Source organism: Prosopis cineraria, unplaced genomic scaffold (genome assembly GCF_029017545.1).
Source record: "Prosopis cineraria cultivar Desert tree isolate PC_DT_omini unplaced genomic scaffold, ASM2901754v1 PC8, whole genome shotgun sequence".
NCBI lineage: Eukaryota > Viridiplantae > Streptophyta > Magnoliopsida > Fabales > Fabaceae > Prosopis > Prosopis cineraria.
In genome coordinates, this window is record NW_026555339.1 from 4,092,827 (window position 1) to 4,117,370 (window position 24,544).

Here is a 24,544-nt window from a genome sequence, read left to right on the forward strand (position 1 = left end):
ATTTCTTGATATTTAACATCGTTAAACTAATTTGGATTCGAGTTTGTTCAGTTTTCAAGTAGATAAAAGCACCCCCGGCATAAGCGTTCGTTTTTCGTCTACGATGAATGAACGTAATGACATTGCCTAGCTAGCTAACTTTGAAATAAATTACTTTGTCGTATTAATATGACAATATTCATATTTAAATATTGAACGAAAGATATCAAAGTCACAAAATGGATTTGATATTATTAAACCCATACTTATGAAAATGAGTTATAAAATTAAAGATATATAAGCGAAGATTTAACGTGTCATTTTAGGTATGGTCAAATGCATCGAAATAAGTGAAGTAAATGCTAATGAAGCCGAGTTGAAATTCAAAGAGCATGTGTGTTGAATGAATGTTAAATCTCACAGTGAAGGACCATATTATAAATGAAGGACGGGGCTGATGAACGAGAAATCGATTGTCAGTTCGTTGGAATCGAAGGGTCAGATGGGGACTTCGCAGTGCCAAATATTTCTACAATGATATCAAAAGTCAATTATGTACAGACTGTCAGTCCCCAAAAAAAAAAAATCTAAAAAAACTGTACAAATAGAGTTAAAAAAACAATTGACTCAATTTTATACACTTAACATTTAAGGATTAGAACTTTTAAATTTAATTTTTAAAATATTTTATTTTTTAAAGCCCGACTTTTATATAAAGGATTTAAAACTAAGCCTATAAGCCCTTGTTATTATTTTATTATTTTTTAAAATTTTTAAAAATTAAAATTTTTTATTTTAATATTTCCTATATTTTTTTCAAAATATAAATTATAATATTTAAAATTTAAAAATAAATAATATAAATTCTTATTTTAAAGTATAAACATGTATTTTAAAGTTTAAATTTAATTTAAAAATTAAAAATATTTTATTTTTAAAGAAGAAACAAAAATGGGTCTAAAAGGGCCGCCCAAGCCCATTTTTTAAGGATCTATCAGGGCCGGACTTAAAAGTTTAATTTCTTTAAAAAATATTATTTTTCAAACCCGAATCCTTATAAAAATGGACTTAAACGAATAACTCTTCAAGCCTAACCCTTATTCTCGATTCTATGCACGAGCGGGCTAGTATGGCAAAATCAAACTCGTTACAAATTATAATTGTAAACTATAGATGCTAATGCTATACACAAAGAAACTCTCATTTGTTCCAAAAAGGAAAAAAAATGTTATGTTTATACTTCTCCCGAGCAAACATGACTAGATAACTTTAGAGAGAATCTCACTTAGAATTTTCAAAGTACAAAATTTTGCACTATGAATTCAATAAAATTTAAAAATATACTATAGGTTCGAGAGTCTTCCTTACAAATTTTGTCGTAAACAAAAAGACGTATTTGTCCTCATCTCTATAGAGTGTTCATAAATATATAACACAATATTTATAAATTCTCAACGTAATATTTATACATACGCGATATATCGTGTGAATATTAACTTAAAATATGTTGTTTTAATTAAAGTATTATTCTTTATGAACTTTATGTTATACAAATATTTAGGTTTACATTTGTTTATTATGTTGAGAATTGATGGGTATGGTATTATGTATTCATAGACATTGTGTTGTTCATCATTTGCTCATTTGTACATTTCACTTCAAGTTAAATCATGTTTATCTAATGTGATGTGCATTCATGAATATTGCGTTGAGAATTTGTAGACGTCTTATTGTACATACATGGACATGCCCTGAAGACAAAAGCAATTGCATTTTTTTGTCCACAACAAAATTTGCAAGAAGGGTCATCGAATTTGTAGCATATTTTCAGATTCTATTAAGCTTGCAATGTAAATTTTTGTGTTTTAAAGCTCTAAGTGAGATTGTCCATGAGTCCTATTTATAACATTATTAGGTCAAAAAAGGTTTTGTTGCATAATCCATTTGAGTTCAGGTTCAAAAACATGGCCACCTTAAAATTAGTTAATTTTCAAAAGTCCTACACTTATCATCAATCCGGTTTATGATCAGAAGCCCATCTTTGTATTCAATTTTATTTTTAAATTTTTTACTTTTAAAATTTAATTTTTATATTATAATATTACAAATTCATTTTCTAAAATATAAATTATAATCTTTAAGATTTTAAAATATATAATTTAAATATTAATTTTAAATCACAAACGCTTATTCTAAAATTTAAATTTAATTTAAAATTTAAAAACTTTTTATTCGTACGGATTAAAAAAAAACTCAAACATGAAACCTTGAGCCCGAAGTTGTTTCTTTTTAAGGTTTAGAAAAATCGGGCCGTGGAGCCCTTTCATATAAAACAACTTAAATTTTGAAAGCTAGAATCCTTCCCAAAAAAAAAACGGTAAATGGGTTGTCCTGTAAACCTGGTCAGTAATTTTTGCAACCTCAAAAAGTACAAATTTTATTTTAAAGGATAAAATTATACCTTTAATTGTTTTATTTTATGCAAGATTTTATTTTGACTCTTTAATGTTATAAAATATTTTTTTAATCTTGTATTTTCAATACTATTATTTTTATCACAAAAAAATTATATGTTAAACTTTTTAATATTAACAAAATATTCTTAAATATTACCATATTCATTAGTTTAATATTTTTAAAAATAATAATAATTGGCATAAAAAAATTATTTAAAATTAAATACATTAATATTAAAATATTAAAAAATATTTTATAAAATTACGAAATTAAATCAAAATTTTATGTAAAGCTAACTTTAGTCTATTTTAAATAATGTTAATATTCCACGTTCAGTAAGGAGGGAAGATAACAACGTTAGTGAGCAGTGGACGGAATATTCGAGAAAGAGAGAGATGTAAGTAAGATAACCTGCCAAACCAAACAAACAGGCAAGCAGGTCCAAAATTCAAGGCGGGTCAGCACACCGACCAGCTGACTCAGTCCGAGCAAGCATCCCGCCGTTCAATTCAACCCTCCAGCCGTCAAATTAGTCATTTCTCTGTCCTTAATCTAATTCCAATCAAATTCCTAAATCATACAAGTACACTACTATAGTCCATTACTTTCATTTTCTTCATTCACAAACCTCGTGTGTCAATTGCGTCCAACTTCTCTCTCCATATCTTCCACCTTTCAACGGTCAACCTTCCCCTATTCAACCTTCTCCCTCCCGCTCCCTTTGACCATCTCCCCCACCCTCCTCTACTTCTATCTATAAAACCTACGCAAGTGGCTTTCCCTCCTATCCTCCTCCTGTATCTCTTCACAGAACCACAAACAAACAATTCAAATCCCAGATTTCTTCTGCTTCTACTCAAGCATACAAACATGGTTTTGTCTTGGTCCAGAAGAAGAGTTTTCCGCCGTGCCCGCAAAGGAAAAGACGTTCCCGGTCCAGCCGGCGCCAGTGACTTGGACGTCGATGTCGAGGTGCTTGTTCCGACGCACTTCCGATGCCCGATTACTCTCGACTTGATGAAAGATCCGGTCACTTTATCCACCGGGATCACCTACGACAGAGACAGCATCGAGAAGTGGGTCGAATCTGGAAACCAGACCTGCCCCGTCACAAACCAGTCGTTGATTAGCTTCGACGTGATCCCCAACCACGCCATCCGTAGGATGATCCAAGAATGGTGCGTCGAGCATCGTTCCTACGGCATCGAGAGAATCCCCACCCCGAGAATTCCAGTCACGCAGTACGAGGTTTCCGATATCTGTGGGAAAATAATGTCGGCGACGCAACGTGGGGACGACAACAAGTGCCAACAGTTGGTGGCTAAGATCAAGATCTGGGGCAGAGAGAGCGAGAGGAACAAGAAGTGTATAGTTGAAAACGGCGCTGCTGTTGCACTGGCCAACGCCTTCAGTTCTTTCTCAAGCGCTTCGATTGAGAAAAACGTTGGCCTTTTAGACGAGATTTTGGGGCTTTTAACATGGATTCTTCCAAAGCGACAGGATGGTTATTCTCAAATTCAAGCTCAATCACTGTTGAGCTCAGAAGCGTCTTTAAGTTGCATGGTTTGGTTCCTCAACAGCAAAGATCTCTCATCAAGGCAAAACGCAGCTTTGGTGCTGAAGCAAGTGCCTGTAGAACCATTAGCAAAGACTGAAGGTATGATTGAAGCTTTAGTTAAGATGATCAAAGAACCCGTAGGCCCTTCTGCAACAAAAGCATGCCTGAAAGCAATTTTCCAGATGGTTTCCTCATCAAATGAGAAAGAGAGGATCATCAAAAGATGTGTGGAACTAAGTCTGGTCATGTTGTTGCTGGAAGCCCTAGTGGATGGAGATAGAGGGACAAGTGAGAAGGCTTTGGGTACGTTGGATTGCATATGTGATTACGGTGAAGGGAAGGAAGTGGCCAAGGCTAATATGTTAACTTTGCCTATCGTGGTGAAGAAGATACTGAGAGTATCTGGTTTGGCTTCTGATTTTGGAGTGTCAATTCTTTGGAAGCTTTGTGATAAGATGGAGGAAACTGTGGTGAAGGAGGCACTTCAAGTGGGAGCGTTTCAGAAGGTTCTGGTTTTGTTGCAGGTTGGGTGTGGTGAGAACACGAAGGGGAAGGCCACTGATTTGTTGAAGTTGCTGAATGCTTATAAGAACACAGTGGAGTGTGTTGATTCGTCTTTGGATTTGAAGTACCTTAAGAAGCCGTTTTGATTGATCCATTGATCCTGACTTGTTTTCTGTATAGATTCATCAGAGAAACTTTGTACAAATTTGCGACACTTGGATTCAAAGAATATACAAGTTATATAGTCAATCGTTCCATTAAAGTTTTGAATTTCAATTTCAGGGAACTTTGGATTTGAGAGATTTATGTTCTGGTGCTACAATCTTGCTTCTTTTTTAACACGTACGTTTCATTTTTAATGATCATAATCACATTCGTTGTCGTCATTTAATTTGCTGATCTTGATGATAAGAACGATGATATATTATCCACGTCTTTTAATTTCTTTCTTTATTTTCTCAAAATACAATTGATTATCGTGGCAAGTCATTTAGACTTTCAAGGTGCTATTAGTGACATGCTCAAGCTCTTTCTCAGCCGTTGAAATTTCGATGAAATAATCAGCCACACAAGTTTTTGTTATTAGCTGTTGCCCATAAATTATTCCAACTTATCTCTTGCACATGATAAATGATTACAATAACTTCTATCAACTTTTTTTGTTCAATTGAGGCAGTCCATTTTGGTGGCTTGATAATATTCTTAATTGAGTATAGAAAAAATATAGTGAAATGTGAATTACTTCGGTCCTTAGGTGCTTTTTCAGAAGTTTGTTTTGTCTACAAATATAAATGTGCCATAACAACTTTGAGTAATTGACAATTTGGCCCTTATTATTATAAGTCTTGAAATGGGGGGAGAAATATTGATTCCACCACCATGATATAATTGTCACATTATTGAGACAAAATTGAACATTTATTATAGTTTTACATACTTTCAACTAAATAATAAAATTTTATTGGTATATAAACAATAGAGTTTGGTTTAAAACATTTTATATATAAGAAGGGACATCGTGCCAAATTAAAATTAATATTTTTTAATTAGTTGAGAAAATTGAATTAGTTTATTAACAAGTTTCAAGTTCAAGCCTTAAAATTTACAATCACATTAAATAAAAATATTAAAGACATCTTCGAAGTACTATAGTATTGTTGTTGATAATAACAATCCCATATATAATATATAGGATTTAAATTAGTCTAGACGGGTAATAATAATATCCAAATTTTCTAGGATAAACACAAACTAACGCTTTTGAGTTCTGAATCAAATGATGAAGATGCTTCATTGTTAAGAGATCCGAGCAGGTAACTCCTCAGTGGGCAGTGGCTCAGAGTTAAAAAATAACGTATATATTATTTGTAATAATTTTTAGCTTGAAATTTATTTAAAATGATAATGGAGATTTTAAAAAAAGTCACAAGGTCTAAAATTACCAAGTTTAGTTCAATCAGTTTTTGAGGGAGGATAACACAGAAACTCTCTCATGCCCATAAAAAAATCAATTAGTATCAAGGCTTTTTTTTTTTGGCCAAAACTATTAAGGCTTATTCGATCTTTTAATTTGTCAACGTGAAAAAAGATTTTTGGCTTTCCAGAAACGTATTAGTTGTATTTAGATTTAAGTCATTTGAAATTGTAATTGGTGAATTTTTATGAAGTTTTTTATTTTAAAAAAGAGAAAATATTTTATATTTGATAAAAAATAATACAATAACAAAAATATTAAAAAATGAACACTTTATCTAAATCCACCAATCCCAGTTTTAAAGAATTTAAAGATAGTTGTAGATAAGAAGAAAAAAAATCAAATATGCACATTCCATGTCTTAACTTCACGATGTCGTGACAAGCAAAATTGAGAAGGAAACAATTCTACACAGAACAACACTCTCAATTTCAATAGTCTGAACTGCTGAAAAAAAAAAAACAAACAAACACCATGACTGTTGACTTGGTACTTCCAGATCCAAGTCTTTAGCTCCACATAATTAACCGATAAATTTCTAGAAGGAGCCATTCAAATTGACAAATAACCACTGGACATTTATTTTATTGATATAAAATACCATATATATATATATATATATAAACAGCATATATAAGGCGAGAATACATATTGACCCATCACACAGTAGACAAAAATAAAAAGAAAGTTAGAGACGAACAAGACGAAACACAAAACGACAACAAACCAAACCCAAACGAACCCCAATTAACTCAGCTCCCAAGCACGTCCTTCCTCAAGGGAAGTAGTGATTATGCCAGAATGCATTGGAATGGCCCACATCCCCAAACGACAGCGTTTCATCAGCACCACCGTTCATCATGTCCATATACCACTGCTGCTTTGGCATCGCTTCCCCTCCGGCCACCTCCAGCACATCCACCTGCTCCACCTTCGCCTTATCTCTGCCCCTCGCCGCCACATCGGCCGCCGCGATGGCCGCCACGTCCACCGCCCTCTGACTCTGAGCCGTCTTATGCAGCGTCTCCATCCTCCGATTAACCTCCTTCAGATTCTGCTCCACGAGCCAAGCCAGATCGTTGAGATCGATCATCGTCATGTTATGAAGAACCTTTCCTGCACTGAGATACTGGTACATGATCTGCGTCATCTCCTTCTCCCTATTGTCCTTCCTATGCTTCTTCAGCTGCTCCTTCGCTTTCATGATCCTTTGCTTCAGAAACCCTTCCTGATTCACCATCTTCTTGCTCTGCTCCAGCTCCGGCATCCTCCTGAACTTCGACAGAACGCGCTGGACTCCGAACGGAGAAGGCCAAACCTCCGGCTGAGAATCGTACGGACTGTACACAATGGCACAAGCCTCGATTCCGCAGAGAGTGGTTAGTTCGTCGATCTTCTTGATCAGACCCTTCTTTCTCTTCTTGTATGTCGCTTTCCTCGCAGAGTCGTTCGCTATGAACGCGAGCTTCACCTTCTTTCTGGTCATGGTGATATTGTGTGACTGGGAAGGAAGATGGAGAAAAACGGAAACTGAAAAAGTTTCTGTTATGTGATTCTTACCCCAAACAGTGAATGGTATTTATAGTCCAGTTTGGTATGGTGTAAATTAATATTTTAGTAATTCATTTATGGTATTAATTAAGCAGTAATTACTAATTTTGATACTTTGTACATTTACATGTATGCGACTTGATTAAACCTTACCCGTTACAATTTTTTTTTAAATGTCCTAATTAATGGATATATGTGAAATTAAAAAAAATATATCTCATGTGTGATTGTTGCTAGAAGGATGTACTCTATACATGTACATAAATCAAGAAAAGATATAAAGCGTGTATGTGAATATGAGTAGGAAAATGGGTGGAGGATAAAGAGAATCTGGGAATTTGATATGCAGCATAAATAATGATGAATAAATGAGGATGGTGATTGGTTTATTTGTGTGTGTGAAGGTATTTTTGACACAACAAGTGTACGTTTATAACCAGTGAATCGTAACGTAAACTTCCATGTTTGGTAATTTTAAATATAATTATTTGATATTTGTTATCATCATGCTAGAATCGAGAATTGTTATATGCTTAATTAAAAGTTTCTCTCTTGACAATAATTTTCCCATCAACAAGTTAATATTCAAAATTTTTATATTACCATTTGTCCATTTCATTGCTAATTCAATCAATATTGGTATTTTGATAAAGAAGATATATATGGAGTTGAATAAGCCTCAAATTTAAAATAATTATTGATAATATTCATTTAACCAGAGAAATAATAACCACGAAAATGCATGTGAACGAGTCTCTTGTGATAAAATTACATAGAATATTGGATTAGAATGCCACACATTCATACTCATCTTTTGCAGTTGGACAATAGTACATATCGAGTCAAACTTAGAAACCTGGTAAAATACGAGTGACGTATTATTTCTTTTGGTCAATTAATATGAGAATCTCACTAAATGGAAAATCCTTAAGTAATGAACATTGCAAAATATATGAGAAAGGAAATATAATTAATAATAAGATTCTACTTAATTTTAAGAATTAACACGATACAATCATTAAGTAATTCAGGCAAAAATAATCATTAGACAACGTCCTACTTTTTTAAGACACTGCAGATTGACGAAGAGAATCTTTTCCTTGTGCAGGTATACAACTATCATAAACATAATTAATCAATTAATATCATGATCATCTGGGTACCGTAAATAGTACGTACTATCTGTAAACTGTATAACATTCAAGAAAAATCTTATAGTTTTAAAACAAACAAATTCTACATTCTAAGATACTAGCTAGACCCATGCTTTTTTATGTTAATTCTTACGCAGTAAATTCTTCTGTGTGTGTGTGTGTGTCATATACCCGTTGTTTTTTTTTTTTTTGGAAAGCTACGTTGAATTTTGATTAATTTGATTTTGAGTTCAGCTGTGAGTTGGATTGAACGTGTAAAACTTTTTATTGGACGAGTTCTGCAATAATAACTATAAAAACTGATGTTAATAATTATTGTGCAATAATTCTAACAATATTTAAATACAATTAGACATGTTTTCTTATACATTGTCAGAAAATTAAATATTATTTTTTCCTTTGGATTATTCGTGCAAGAGAATTTAACATCGTCAACATTTTTTAGTACAATGTTCCCCTTTAACAGTTAAAAATGAAGTTTAATCATTAATTAACCTAAAAAATTACAGAAAAAGATTTCAAAAATTATATTATAGGACTCTATAAGTCTCTTAAATTATAAATAAATTTCAAAAGAATAATGTTATTTCTTATTCATACAAAGGATTAAAAAACTATTTTAACCAATTATTTTGATCAACTATTAGGTGATTTTTTGAATTATCATTGTTGTTAGTCACGTTGATAACAAAATATTAAATATTAAAGTGTTAACATTTTCATAAGATATTATTAAAATAAATATATTAGTTTTCAACCAATTACTGGTGTTGATATTAATAATGATCCAGTAATCATCTAATAGTATGTCAAAGTGGTTAATCAAAATGATATTTTAGTATATTACGTGGTAAAAAATGGCATTTGTCTTTTAGAATTTATTCATGATTTAAGTGACTTAATTAGTATTTTTTTTTATATTGTAATTTTGTATTTTTTTAAGTCAATATAACTAATGGTTAAATTTAATTTTATTAACCATAAGGGTAATATTACAGCAATTTTAATTGTTAGAAAGAAAACATTATACCCAAAAAAGTCCAGGATGCCGAATGTTCTCCCATGGATAATTAACAGACAAAAATGCCCTTTATTCCAGTAATTAAAAACGATAATAATTTACATTCACTTGCACCAAAAAAAATTCTCAACGCAATTTTACAACTCAGTTTATTGTTAGCTTTTACAGTAAATATAAAATATTTATAAACAAAAAAAATAAATAAAATAATATAATCCACAATCATTAAAATGATACATTTATCTTTCTCTCTCTTTTTACTCAAGGCATTCTTGCAACTGGCATTTGTAGGATTAATCCTTAAAAAAAAAAAAATCTACGTAGCATTTCAGAGATGTCATCTCTTAAGCAATATTTTTCTATATATACTTTTAGAAATCAAACCGTACAATGATGCACATTTATCTTGTATTTATTAAGAAATCGCATCTAAAATCCCCATAACAAAGTCCGAGAAGCTATAGCTAAACTCTGCTCTAAACAAATTTGGAAGGTTGCCCCATAAATCAAAAAATTTGAGAAGGGCTGGGCCTTTGGGCTTCTGTGCAGCTCGGGCTTTTTTTGTCCTCCTATTTTTATTTTTTCAGTTATTTTTCCCTTTCCAATGTTTTTGCTAACATCATCAGAATAAAGATGAAAAACTCAGTATGTGTTTGGATTATATTATAACTTAGGTTGGGATGGCTCCAACTTAAGTTGAGATGGTAAATGCCATCAAAATTTTGTTTGGATTAAAAAAAAGATGAACGGGCATTGGGAGGGAAACGAGCGTTGGGATAGAAGCTGCTGGGTGGAGCTTTGCAACAAGCGTTGGCGGACATTGGGTAATGTTTTATCAATCTTCTCTCTCTTCAATCTCTACCAATGCCCGAATTTGCTCTGCCTTTAGCATTCACGAGTCTTCAATGAGCTCTTCACCACCTTCTCATCTTTGCAGATCTGACCGGAGATTGTGTTCGCTGTCATTGTAGCCGTCCGATCTTTCGTCGACTGTGTGTTGCTCGCTTACGGTGCCTGAGTTTGCCGGGCATCGTCCCTTCTTTCTTCTTGCATCTGCTTGCCTACTGTCTTCTTACGTCGGCTTCTATGGTGCTTGCTTACCGTCTTCTTAAGTCAGTATTCGTTTGAGGGTAAGGTGGGTATTCATGGCTTCATACCACTCACCCATGCAACAATCTTGAAAGTAGAGAATCTTTGGAAAAATGGCATCATCTGCTTCAGCTGTGCAGCCATAGAACGTTGACATGCTTTCCCTCTTCTGTTCTCTCCTCTGCACGATACAATATCTCATCCTCTTTCCATAATTAAGAACCGACCACACACGACATTCTCTCTGATCAATCCGAGGTATAGCTTATCTTCACGAATTTTTCGTTCCATTTGCTGTCAAAAAACCAGACCAAAATCATGTAATCCCCGACAACATCGTCCTTCACTTTCACTATGTTCTTAACCAGCAAAAACCTGTTCTTTGTTCTCCTCCTCCTCCTCCTTCCTCATGTCTTCATCATGGTGTCTAGCCAAGCACAAGGTAGGTTTTCAAAATCTGAGCCTTTCTTCAGTTTCATTAGAGCCATTGACCCTAGAATGTTCTTCACATTAATGGGTCATTATCTTCATCTGCGAGAACTTCACATCCCTGCATGACGAAGCTAAAGGGTGTTAGATGCAACTCTGAAGGTACCAACATTGCAGAGATCAGGCTAGAAAGCCTGAATCTCACTAGAACAATCGATGCAGAATTTCTGTGCAGGCTTAAGAAGCTTAGGATTTTAAGCTCAGCTGAGAATAATATCAAAGGCAATGTTCCAAACTCAATTTTGCACTGTGCTAGCTTGTGTTATCTGAATCTCCCAAGCAATCATTTGAATAGGAGAATATCCAGAGGCTTAACGAAACTGAAGTTTTTGAGAAAATTGGACATCTCAAACAATAACTTTTCAGGAAAGATGAACTTAAGTCACTTCTTTACTGATTCGTTGAATGAAGAAGCTATAATGCAATCAATGGTGGATCCTCCTGTTACCAGCAATATTTCTCAATATAATAATGATGAAAGAGACAATTTCTTGATTCTATATGTTTTGGTCATTGGAATAATGTTGTTATTCTTGGGCTTTTACTTTGCAAGCATTAAGGTTGGGGACAAAGTGCAGATCATGATAATAATGATGATGATAAGACATTAAAGAGCATTGAGCAATTTGATCATGCCGTCAGAAAGGCTAAAATAATTGAGGTCAAAGAAGAAGAAGACGTGATGATGATGAAGCTGAAGGAAAGAGATCATATTCATACAGATGATCAGCTTGTATTCTTTGAAGAGAATGAGAGATTCATAAAAATTGGACAAAAGGTGGCTGGATTGAAGGAATGGAATAATAGGATAATGATCTTTATTTGCAGCCTATAATAATATGAAATTTGAAAATGAAATATTGTGGTTTCCTAATGAGAAAACTATTGAGCATATCTCAATGTATGTGTATAATTAAAAAAATAATAGACTACATCATGATAAAAAATTAAGGCAAAAGAAGTTTGGAGACCTATAAAGTATAAATTTATTATAGAGGCTTATTATGATATAATTTATAAATTATACAATTTTTATTAAGACTAATTAGATTTTACATTCATTTCAATAGCATCAGGTAAACGAAATTACTTTAATATTTTTTTAAATTTCAAATTTACGCAAATCCATTTTTATATAATTTTTCATTATATAATATCTAAAATAGTTTTTAAATCAAATTATGTGAAAAACATTCTATTACATGTTTTTATATTTGCAATCTACTCTTTAAAAACATCAAAGATTAGTTACAAAAATATATACAAGAAAAATAGTATTTATTTTTGTTATTATACATTTTAACTGGCTTTTGAATCAAATTATCCAAACAAGTTTTAGTTTGTCTGACTGACTTCTGAAAAAAAGATATCCAAACATAAATCACGTTAAAGTTACAAACTTTTTTCCTAACCTCGGTTTGCTAACCTCAGTTAAATCTAATCTCAATTATAAATTTTTTTAATTCAAACATACTCTCAGTTTCACGGCTTCATCTCGTTGCTTTGTGGTTCACAATCATGCCCTAGATGCTGCTTTAGGGTGATTTTATTTTTTTTTATTTTTTATTTTTGACCAATAGAAGAAAATACTGCTTTGGCGTGCTTGATATATTCATTACACATAAAAATAAGTTTTTCTATTCATAGCTGTTTTTTAGCTTTTATATCATACACAGATATAGATAAAAAATGGATAATATTTATTCTGAAAGTGGACACTTTTGTTTTTCGGGAGAGAAAAAGGACACTCTTAGAATGATAAATCGGGATAAATGTGAATAGAAGCATGAGTTGACTAAAGCTCCAGACATCAAATGTCCCTTCATTGGTTTGCTTCAGTTACAAAAATGGCTGCTCTGAGTTTCTTGAGCGATGATGCATCAGTAGTTACAGGATTAGAAAAAGAAATTTTCTTATCAGGTGCAGATATAATTAAATCAACAAGTATAACCATAGAAATAATCTTGATTTGTCAATGAGTCTTGTCGGCGTGTGGTGACTCGGAGTCTCATTCCACGTAAATGTATCCGCGCATGTTTTATTTAAAAACTCACAACTTGTGTGTTAATTGTTTTTGAAAAGCTATTATCCTGTAAACTTTATAATAATTTGTTAGTCCTAAAAATACTTATATTTTAAAATTTATTTAGCATATTTCTTTTGAAGTTTGAGTTTTTTTTTTTGGTTATACTCCTCTCACGAGAAAGTAAATAATTAAATAAATAACTTGTTTTTGGCTTTTATTGATGGGTAAAAGTATAAAATTAGTCACCAATTATTTTTGAAGGAGCACTGTATAGCCTGTAATATCGTTGATGTGAAAAAAATTATCAAAGATAAAATACGGATCATCTATCACCTTCCATCAATTTTGCCCGGCCGTTTGTTGATTAATTCTTTGACTGGAAGAAAGAGCTGTCTGGTGGTGATATTGGGCTTAGGGCTAACCTAAAAGACGTTGAGATAAATACAGGAAGGCGGAAGCAGGGAGAAGGCAACGAATGATTTTGTGATAGTTCTCTCTCTCTGTACTCTTCTCCTCTCCCTGTAAGTTTCTTCTTCTATCTCTTCTGCTATTGCTTTGTAATCCGAAACTTGCTCATTTATCCTTGTAATTTGCACTTCCGTTATCATATTTTGTGGCCAATTCAAACTATATTGTTGTTAGAACGTGGTGATCGTTACATTCGTATTGGCTCAGATGCTATCTCACAGGACAACTCATGTATGGGCGTACGAGGATGAGAGCGACGATGTTTTAGTTGGCGTTGAAAGAAGATGTGACAATGTGAACCAGAAAACGGAGCGAAACAGCGGCAAAGCGCAGCACCCACTTGGACGACGCAACGTTGTGAACTGGATTCTGCCATCAGTGACTTCCGACGACAACAAAACCTTTTGTGCGACTCGGCGACTTGGCAGCGGTGACCACAGCCTCCCATCGCTGTGAACAATGGTGGCCTGATTGACTAAGACACACAGTTGAAAGTTTTGTGGAATGTTTTTGAGCTTTGTTTACTGAAAATAGCAACTATTTATTAATGTATCACTCTGTTCATCTGCTTAAGTTTTCAAGCACGGGCAACACTGCAATCTATGCAGTTTCCATAACCAGAAAGCCTTTGATCTCTGCAATTTCACTCAAGCCACTCTTGTCACCAAATCTCATACAACCTCCTACATGGTAATTAGCTCCCTCTTACTCTTATCTGGGACTTTCGGAAACAGCTTCAAAATCCAGTTTTTCCTGGCAATTTCTTTCCAAGTATTTCAAAAATGGCTTCAAAATCTATGGTCGATGGAGGCGTTTTAGAAACTTCTGAAGGGTGGCCTGATTGACCTAGACACTTAGTTGAGTGTTTTGTTCTTTCTCTATTCCAGTAATGTTTTTGGAAATGGTGACTCTGTGCTTTGGTGTGTGCGCGTGAGAGAGATTGTGCCATGTTTTGAAGACTTGCCGGCAAAGCTATGGTGTTATGAGAGATAAGATTAAATATGGGGGGGGGGGGGGGGGGGGAGAGGGAGAGAGTGATGGAAGATGGGAGTTGTTGTTATGAACCCGCGAGTCTAAAAAATAAACAGCCATTTAATCAAAATTGACTGAAGGTGTTGGATACTTCATGTTTTATAATTGATAAGTTTTTTTACATCACTCGATAGTGCCAGTGTTTATCAAAAAATAATTAGTAGTACAATTTATACATTTAAACATTTATTACTTTATTTGAAGAAAAATTAATTTCTTAATTTCTTAATTTTTAACTTTCTTGTAACTTAATTTTTAATTGGACTCGTTACAACTTAATTCCTTAACTTTTAACTCATTATAATTCAATCTGTTAATATTTGTAATTTTTTTTTTTTTATATTAGTTTAGATCCCACATCAAAAAGTAAGATAAGAGTATTTTAAAGCAATATATAAAAATTTCTTCTCATCTTATTTGATAAGAATAATTTTTCAAAAAAATAAAAAAAAAATTAAATTATAGATAAGTAAAAAGTTAAAAAATTGAATCATAAAAAGTTATAAATGAGGGAATGAATCACACTAACGCTTTGTTTGATTGGAAAAAAAATATGAAAGGAAAGAAAATAAGAAGATAAAATAAATTTTTCCCTATTTAGATAGAGAAGAAAAAATGAGAGAAAAGAAAAATAGGGTGTGAGATCTATTATTTTTTTCTTCCAACTTTTTCTCTCCAAAAATGGAGAAATTTTGAGAGTAAAACTTTTTTTCACCATCTACCCTCTCTCTTATTTATTTCATGCTCTGACTTTTAAAAAAACTACTTAATTACATTAATTTAATTTTAATTAAACAGTTTGATTTATAATTTTTAACTTTTATGATTATGAATTACATTAATTTAACTATTTAATTAAATAATTTAGCTATTGGCTAGATCAAGTGTCCAAATTACATTAATTTAATTTTAATTATTTAATTTAAAATATATATAAAAATACATTTTTAACAAATAATTTTATTTTAAATTAATTTAATTATGTTAATTTTAATATAATTTTTGCTTTTAATTTATTTTCACCAATATAATTACATAAAATATGATATATTTTGATATATAAGAGTATTATAATTATTATGATATTATTTATTTATTTTTTTGTCCACCTAAATAAGAGGAGAGTTAACATTTTTTTATTTTTTTTATTTTTTTTCTCATTCAACGGAGGGTAAAGGAGCGTGAGATAAAAGGATTAACTTTCCATTTATTCTGACAAAAAAAAATATTAAACATGCCAACTTTGGACTCATCTGCAGAAAACCCTCCATCACCTGTTGTTTTGTATCAACTCTCCCACTTCTTCTTTGTCCTGAAAATTTTCCCTCCCGGAGTTCTTCTGCGGAGCATTAGTGAGTAGCCACTCATACCTATCAAGCATGATAAAGTTCCATTCTTTCCCCGTCATCTTCACCCATTTCACTTTGACTGAGTATATCTTCCTTTAATTCGTTAAATTTCTACCCTAATGCCTCTGTATATTGCTTACAACGGGGACTTCTGTTTTTGCCATTGACGCAACTGACACCACTAAAGGTGGTAAAGTCCAAAATGGCGTTTCGCCAAGACACACCTTTGTTTGATCCTGGCTGAGTGGATGCCAGGTAATGTGAACTCATAAGTTGAAATGCTTGTTTAATTGCTCGTGACAATGTCATAAATGATAATAATGTATGAAATGTTGATTGGCAAGAAGATTCTAGGATTGCATTTGATGATATAGTGGTTGGCATTTGTTGGGATTCGGTATTCTCCTTTGAGACGAAATGCTTCTCATGTAATCGCCTTAATGTTTATGAACGTTTCTCACTGATATTTTTCTGATCAGTCCCGAAATCCAGGTTACTTTGTGCAAAAGGATGGACTCAAAGCGTTGGCCTTTTCTGCTATTGTCTAACTTTGCTGATAAAATCAACATAAATCCCAAGAAGCTTTTAGCCATCTTTCATTTATGGTTAGTGAATGAAGTTTCACTCTTGTATTCTCTAATTTATAAGATTATATAATTCAAAGAATGGCACCCTCCGTATTTTATATAAACTCTCTAAGGAAGAGTAATAGTTTTGATCATAAAGATGTGAACTGAATTCTGCTAGCGACAAAGTCGTTTTAGTCTCATTGCTTTTTGAACACCTGTCCTGCATATTTACTGGAAAACAAGATAGGTGGATTAGCTTAGTTGCCTTGATTTCATCAATAGAGTCTCTGTTTACCTGACACCTCAGTCACTCATTCTTCAGTTACAAAATGAACTGGCTAAAGAAAAGCAAGCATTGTATCTCAAGCTAATTTCTAGGATTCCTTCCTCTCCCTTCTCCTTTCTGCCTTTTGTTGTATAATCAAATTCGTCAAACTGAATTTGGATTTTCTCCTCATCCTTTAGCTCTAAGATTGTGAATCGATTTTCCTTTTGAGATTGAAGGATGAAAAAGATGAGTGCTTCTTCCTCTGGAAAAGTGGAGAAGGTAAAGCGATTGGTTGCTTCTATATTTCTCATGTCAATTAAGTATAAAGCAAATACGTCTTTCCCTTTTGCATCTTTTGGTTATAATTTTAAAAGTATTGCTCTCCTAAATTTCTTTGTAGAGGGTTATAAGAATTGATTTTTTATTTGAAAAGGATTAGATCCTTATACCCTCTAGGTAAATGGGTTGTCACAAGTTATTTCTTGCTAAAAATTTATGAAAGGAAAAACTCTTTCCGGGCTTGGGAAATCATCATTAGAGCAAAATAATATCAAAAATTTTCTTTGAAAGGCTTACTAAGTTGGACATCAGTCTAAGAAATAGCTTAGAAGGATCAGAATCTGATTCTTAGTTGTCTATCCTATAAAATCAAGATTCATCTGAAAAGGGAAGGGAAGTGAAAGTTGATGTTGGATATAACAAAACTGTATGACTTTTCAGAAGCAGATAGAAAATTCCATAAATTTATTCTATGTGTAAATATTTCCTTATTATCGGCCAACTATTTAGTCCTTTTGCTGTTTCAAAAATTGTTAAATTCATTTAATGCAACCGCTTATTTCTCTATTGTTGATTTGTCGCATTTCAACGAACTTTCTCAAATGACAACAAAAAGAATTATTGAAATTAATCACATTCAATTAAATGCTTCTTGGTGGCATATGACTTTGAATTTGATTTTCAACTTTTGGTAACCTTTATGTTCATTTTCTCATCGCTATTGGTTTCCTTGTATAATGTTTGTTTTATCATAATTATTGACATCATACTGTATCAGATAATCCAGTAGACTTACCATATGTTAAACATCTCATCATATTGCCTTGTGGAGTAGCAAGCATATCTTCTCACTGCTGATTTTGTTTAAATTCAGAAGCTGAAACACAAGATTTTGTTGTCCCCTGCATATAGTATCTGGTAGCTTGAGCATTTGATAACGTTTAATCATATACAGAGGTTTATTGAGGGAAACAAACTATAATAACTGAAACAAGTGATAGAAATTGATTGCATCACTTGTGTTAGTCCTTTAGTTCAGAATAGGTTGCGTTTATTAGTTGTTGGTCCTAAGCAAAGTGAAGTTGCACATATTAATTTAAAATGTGAGTGAAGTACTTTCTGAACACAAGATCCCAGACTTTGAGCAGGACTGATTTTTTTAGGAGAAAAATGGAAATATAAATAATTCAGATTAAAAAAATTAGAAAAATAATGATGAGACAGACATTAGTTTCTTTCTGTAACTTACACTGCAAACTAACATGGTTCCTCATACAGGTTGAACAAATGGCCCAACGTAGGGTGCACAAGCCTAGGTGGCTCGAGCCTATTCTGAAAAAAACTTTCTTTGATTCTTGTGTGGCTCATCCTATGCATAAGAATGAACGGAATAAATACTGTATGACCTGCAACAAGTCTGCTTGCCAATACTGTGTGTCTCATGGCATCCATCGATGCCACAAAATGCTGAGCATTTTCAAACATGTCTACAAATATGTTGTCGCTTTAGCTGCTGTTGAAAAGCATATTGACTGTTCACACATTCAGGTACGATATCCTACCTTGCCTTGAGAATTCGCTAAACTTTTCAAGTATTGACCCAATTCTTGTGTAGTAGACTTGATTTATCTCAAGTTCTTATTGTTAGTTAGTTATTAATTAAAGCTTAATCTTTATGTCATTTGACCTTGGTATAATAGTGCGAAAGATAATAGTGAGTGATTTGCATTCAGTATGATTGTGTCATGTAAGATTAAAACAAGCATATTGCTAATAGTATTACAGAGCTTCAAGTAAATGTTCTTTCATGGTGGTCCTTACCGACAACATTATTTTGTCCTTGCGCTGTTCTCTTACAGTCCTACTTTCCATGTGAGGGGCAAAAAAAAAACCGGTTCAGTTGGTGACAATTAGTAAACGAGAATCCCATCAGTCAACATTCTGAACTGCATTCTTTTCTGGCAATAAGTACAACATATAGCTTTTGAGTGGTGTCGGGCATGTGTGCCTATACCACACTTAATCCCTTCTTTGGGCATGTTTCAAAGGTGGATTACTGATGGAAACTAAGTAGTGAATCTTAACGTGTTCAATTGCTCTGTTTTTAAAATTGATCCCTTCCTGATGCAGACCTACACATGCAACAAGAGATTGGTTATTGCTCTGAATCCTCTTCCACATGGCAGTTTGGAGTCAAATACTGATCTGTCATGTGAGACCTGTGGCAGAAGGCTGAATGACCCTCGTTTGTATCGTTATTGCTCCATTTCATGCAAGGCACGCCAGTACTTCGACAATCTCTTGCAAAATTGATTACCCCTTATCGTCCCCTCAGTCATTATTTTGAACTTTATCACTAGCATATTTATTATTATCAGCCTGAACTTTCAGGTTAAAGCTGTTTTAAGGAAGCCCGATGATTCACTTCCTCCCTTCATTACCAAGCAGCGTCCTTCTAAGGGAAAGAAAGAGAAGGCCTCTGTGCTCCGGAAGCCAATAAACAAAAGAAAGGGAACACCCCGCAGGGCTCCCTTCTTCTGAAAGCCTCAACCCTCAAGTGGTTGGTGATTTATATATATCCTTATATGATGTAGACAGGATTGGGAGTAATTACACCATCAAGTTTTTGTCATCAAGGCAATTAATCTAGTAGCCTTGTTTTACTTAAATTTGTAAATATGCTGCATATGCTCATGGTCTCTGGAGTTGCATAACTAGCTCTGTTTGCCCGTGGTGATTAGACTTGCGCTTGCAACAACTGTCTTGTGAATTAACCATGTGACTATTGTATGAGACTGAAATGATTTGAAAGTCTTCAACTTTCATCAATTGCAATGGAAAAGCTGTCGAGTTGTAATAATAAATCAATGAACTTAAACTTCGTTTCTATTGCAGTATCCAGAGTCATGTGATCTAAAGACCCTTAGGTACAGGTTTGGCAAGGTTGTTTAATAAATCCCAGACCAAGATATGGGATGTACAATATCAGATACAAGAAGCCTCTATCATGAAAATTTATATATGCTCGGATATTCTTTATTATTCATCCAGCCGTAGAATTGAACTGGCTAACATTGACCACTGTACACAATCAGAGGCTGCCTCTACGCGCCAGAATTCTTAGTCCCTTTTCTTTCCTTTTTCTTTTTCCTATTTTCCATACAAGAATTGAGCGTATTTCTAAATGTAAGTTTACAAAAAATACATGAATCATTGCATGAAATGACAATTACAGAGACAAGTTTCTGCAGTATTCAGTAGCCATACCCAAATTCCAGAAAGTTATTAGGCTCTGACGAAATCAAAAAATCATCAGCACAGTCCATGCTATCGTTGCTAAATGCAGAATCAACCCTTGGAGGTACAAGTGAATCACAACACCCAGAGCACACAAACAATGGTGGCACCGTCTCTGAGTCATCAATCCCACAGCACCTTGTGTGCTGCCACACCTCACAAATGTCACATGCCACCATTCTCTCCCCATCATCATCCTGAGCTCCACATTCACATGTCACCTTCCAATTGTCTGCACCTCCCTGATACTTCAATGGAGTAACCAAATCTAAGCCAATGCCCCTCACGCGCAGATCCACACCAGACTCCACTACCCCAAAAAGCACTTCCTCATCACTGATTCCCACTAACTCTGCAATCTCTATCACCATGACTCTCTCTGCAATACATAAGTATCCCTTAGAGCAGTCTCAGCTGCTTGCTTCAAGTCTCCAACAGTTGCATGCAGTGGAACCAGCACAATCTCACCTGGGGATACTTCCTTGTTCAACTCTCGTTTATCATCAACAAAGTTGGGTATCAAGCGGCATATGAAAGTCAAAACTTGCTCGATTTCATCGAATAATGACCATTCCTTCACAAAATGCCTGCTGTCTAGAATTGTTTGAATCGCCAAGTCCACTTGTTCTGAATCTGGGTAACCCAGTAGGACATTCTTGTAGAAAAAAGCTACGTCACTGTAAACATCAATTCCTGGCACTTGTTCTGATTCTGCTGGAGGCTCCATATGATTAAAAACCTTTAGCTCGCGATGTAGTTCGGGGGCTTTAGATCCATTTCCCAGCTCATGAATGCTGTACTCTAGGATTCGAGTTGTCGGGTTGACCATTCGACGAACAACGTAGTTTCCAACAATCATATTATTCAGTGATTTCAGCACATAATCCAGCAAGCCTGTGTCACCAATGTGGAGCCTAGCTGCATCTCTAACATCCTGCCTCGTCATCCCACCAGAACCTGAACTGTTTGCTTTGTTTTCTTTCAATGCATCTACTATCACTTGGGCTGCGTATTCTAGTCGCCTTGTAGGCCACCTACTGTCCATATTAGCCACTGCAGAACTGAACTTTTTGTACCTGACAGATTTTTCCTTTAACGGGTTATGCTTGCTTGACATTGAAAATCTCGTCGAGTTTTTTGAGCAGAAGTTTGAAGGAGGAGGAACAGTGATATTGAAAACTAGTCTCTTAGGCGGAGGAGGTGCCCGAGACTTGACGGTAAGCATAAACCTGAGAAGATCCTTGATTGTAATCAACTGGGTTTCGCTCATGTCTCTATAGTGGCGAATTATTTGTTTGATTTCTTTATGGCGAATTGTATTACTAAAACATTGAACGACCTCATCAAGCTCTAACGAACTTAGAAGTTCGATCGCTGCATCATAGTTTTGCTCTTTCACACCAAAGCTTCCACGACAAAATCTGTAACCCCACCTACCAAACCAAGAATGGCCATAAGCAACTCCATGAAGTAGGCGAAGATCCATCAGGCGCTTCTTTGATGTATCTTCAACTGCGATTTTCCTGCCATTGAAACAAACCCCAGAAAGTTTAGACTCTCAGAACGTTTGAGAAATTCATGCAGAATCAAGATAGGTCTAATGGTCTTTCCAATACCTTGTTCGAAGAGTTGTACAGATCCTGTCCCACAAATCCATGATTTCTCTGCCACTGAGAAATTTAGAACCCCCTTCAATGCCATTAACACAGAGCAAATGGCCGTACCCATTACAGTGAATTATTCCATGCAACAGATGACTCTGATTATCAAGAAAACCTTCAGTCAACGGTTTATTATCGTCGGGGATTATAAAATGGTACCTTCTCTTCGATACAAAATGGCCGCTCCAGCCTAGTCATCACAATCTCAATAATCACCCATATCAGCATCTAAAACAGAAGGAACCAAACGAAACAGAGGAAAGCTTACATGCAAACCACCGAAACCCTCGACAACTCAAGATTCTTGGCAGATAAAATCAACCAGATCACTAAACGAGAATTAAACAGCCCCCAAACTGGAAGCTTTTAGATTACAGAATGGACGATTCAGAGTCAGAGACTAACCTGCACATCGGCAATGGTCGCAGAATGGGTGCGTAGAGTGGTAGACATTCTCTTCAATGGTGTAAAGAGGGGTCATACAGTTCAATTTCTCGTGAATAAGAAAGGTGGTCCATAAAGGCATGCCCTGGATCTCGAAGTCTTCAAGCTCTCCACATTCTTGAAGGAAAAGACGAATGTTATCTCTGAAAGGTCCGTTCGGATTGATGGGGCAACCAGGGTCGGCGAAAGAGTGAAACCTGAAAACCTTGGGCCATCTCTTTCTCTTCCTACACGCTTCGAGGAGAGAGAAGGACATGGTTAAAGCTTCGCTTTGTGCTCGAAGATACCCCAAGACTTCGCTTCTTTGATTCTTTCTGAAAAATTTTCATGCACAAAGCCTCGTGGGCGTATACACGGGAAGGGGGAGGGGGAGAAAGAAAGAAAGAGAAGGGAGAGAAGAAGCTCACTGGTCTTAACTGATTCTGTTAAAACGATTGGTGTCCAGTCGTTCAGACTTGGCGCGCTCCAGTGGGGATTCAAAAGAAGAGAAGAGGTGTCGCCGGGGGCATAATCGTCCTTTCGCCATTGGAGACAGTGAAGCGGCAACTAGTTGTATTGGTGACAGATGGATATGTTTTATGGGCGCCACGTGTGCTAACTACTAACTACCTGTCGTTTATTTGGTTGGCAATGGCATGAGACATTGTAGAGTTTTCCAACCATCTTCCATATAGAACTGAAATTAGACGATAAGAGTACGTTTTTTTAAAAATTTTTATTTTACGTTCTTGTCAATTTTTCTTCTTTCTTTCGGCCAAAAATTCTTTTTCTTCTTTTTTGTTAAATGAAATAATCCAAGCTTTCCTATTCTTTTTCACAAGGAACATCGCATGATTAGAAGTTTGAAAAACTATTATGCAGCTGATTTGTCTATAAATAAGATTAATATCTTGGACTCAATAAAATAAATAAAATTAGTTTTTAAATCATGGGTGAACCTATTAAATCATAAAGATATTCAAATTCTTGCTTTGTGCATCATGGATTGACAAGTGACCATCTCCTCTGACACAAATTTGATACCTCACCAAAGTTGTTTATATACCGTGCATCTGAATTATTCAATTTATAGCTTAAATTCTTTCTACCAACAGCCATTATCCTCAAACTGTGTTATTGGATGTCTCTCGCTTGTTAGCCATGCTAAGAGACTTGGTGATCCAGTCCTTCACCACAAGATTAGCATTGAATGACTAAGAAGCTTTTGTTCTTGAACTAAACTTTTGACAATTAGTGATAAATTTTAGAGTGGGACTGCTTGTGTGTTCGGCCTTGTCTATCTTGACTTTCTTGATGGAGTGAACTGCTCAACTTTTTTCTATTGCATCTCAATCACTTTTCAATGCAATTTTCAAGAAAAATTTATTGAACAGTGAAAAAAATAACAAATCAATTGCTACTAATTTTATAAATGAAAAGTACTTTAAACAAATTTAACATAAATTTTAAGTGTGCTGCCTTTTGATATTACACAAAAGGCTTTACAATTAGTTAGCTTTTTGAATTTCACTTCATTCTTAAATCTCAAAACAAATGAACCTTTTTGTGGTATTTAGTATTCATTTGATCTATGATTTATCATGAATGACAACTTGAGAAAAAATTGCAATTCAACCTGTTAAAGAAACAAAAAACCCTAAGTCCCCCAATAGAGTGTACGATACAATGAAGAACTTTCCATTTGGGAAAACATACTCTAAAGGCAACTAATAGGCTAGGGCAATTCATTAGCTCAATATTCAACACTCAAAACCCACATCGTGCAAAAGGCAGATATAGAACTTGAATCTAAAGCAAAACCTAGCCAATTCATTAACCTACCAAAGTGAGAATCAATTAGGGAGGGTAACTCAAATGACATACTACCTATTCAGT

The 24,544-nt window shown here is 34.4% G+C and overlaps 4 protein-coding genes across 6 annotated transcripts; 2 read left to right on the plus strand and 2 right to left on the minus strand.

The window, feature by feature from the left end:
* Nucleotides 1-3,218: 3,218 nt before the first annotated feature.
* LOC129318725 (U-box domain-containing protein 21-like) lies at nucleotides 3,219-4,884 on the plus strand. The gene has a single exon (XM_054963652.1). It carries the CDS (start codon nucleotides 3,307-3,309, stop codon nucleotides 4,642-4,644), a length of 1,338 nt encoding a protein of 445 aa, XP_054819627.1. The 5' UTR covers nucleotides 3,219-3,306; the 3' UTR covers nucleotides 4,645-4,884.
* A 1,512-nt stretch (nucleotides 4,885-6,396) lies between these two features.
* On the minus strand, nucleotides 6,397-7,655 carry LOC129317039 (agamous-like MADS-box protein AGL80). Its single transcript, XM_054961355.1, has one exon. It carries the CDS (start codon nucleotides 7,456-7,458, stop codon nucleotides 6,748-6,750), a length of 711 nt encoding a protein of 236 aa, XP_054817330.1. The 5' UTR covers nucleotides 7,459-7,655; the 3' UTR covers nucleotides 6,397-6,747.
* Nucleotides 7,656-16,085: 8,430 nt separating this feature from the next.
* LOC129319021 (protein RGF1 INDUCIBLE TRANSCRIPTION FACTOR 1-like) lies at nucleotides 16,086-20,291 on the plus strand. 3 transcript variants are annotated; one of them, XM_054964051.1, is made up of 5 exons: nucleotides 16,086-16,406; nucleotides 16,631-16,756; nucleotides 18,546-18,815; nucleotides 19,398-19,544; nucleotides 19,659-20,291. In XM_054964051.1, the coding sequence occupies exons 2-5, from the start codon at nucleotides 16,754-16,756 to the stop codon at nucleotides 19,806-19,808; spliced, it is 570 nt and encodes a 189-aa protein (XP_054820026.1). In that variant the 5' UTR covers nucleotides 16,086-16,406; nucleotides 16,631-16,753; the 3' UTR covers nucleotides 19,809-20,291. The 3 variants fall into 3 exon arrangements, with proteins under 3 accessions (XP_054820026.1, XP_054820028.1, XP_054820029.1); XM_054964053.1 differs by having other exon boundaries at nucleotides 16,644-16,756; XM_054964054.1 differs by lacking the exon at nucleotides 16,631-16,756 and having other exon boundaries at nucleotides 19,659-20,287.
* Nucleotides 20,292-20,297: 6 nt separating this feature from the next.
* Nucleotides 20,298-22,925, minus strand: LOC129319020 (PHD finger protein MALE MEIOCYTE DEATH 1-like). The gene is given in 4 exon segments (XM_054964050.1): nucleotides 20,298-20,955; nucleotides 20,958-22,087; nucleotides 22,181-22,415; nucleotides 22,631-22,925. Coding segments are annotated over 4 exon segments (2,094 nt in total). The 3' UTR covers nucleotides 20,298-20,521.
* Between the last annotated feature and the right edge of the window lie 1,619 nt (nucleotides 22,926-24,544).

Bases quoted from the DNA above. Each gene is read 5' to 3' on its own strand.
- LOC129319021 (XM_054964051.1), top strand. The intron at 18,816-19,397 runs GTACGATATCCT...TTCCTGATGCAG, and splicing joins TTGACTGTTCACACATTCAG to ACCTACACATGCAACAAGAG. The intron at 19,545-19,658 runs GCACGCCAGTAC...CTGAACTTTCAG, and splicing joins ATTGCTCCATTTCATGCAAG to GTTAAAGCTGTTTTAAGGAA.
- LOC129317039 (XM_054961355.1), bottom strand. From the start codon at position 7,458: ATGACCAGAAAGAAGGTGAAGCTCGCGTTCATAGCGAACGACTCTGCG.
- LOC129318725 (XM_054963652.1), top strand. From the start codon at position 3,307: ATGGTTTTGTCTTGGTCCAGAAGAAGAGTTTTCCGCCGTGCCCGCAAA.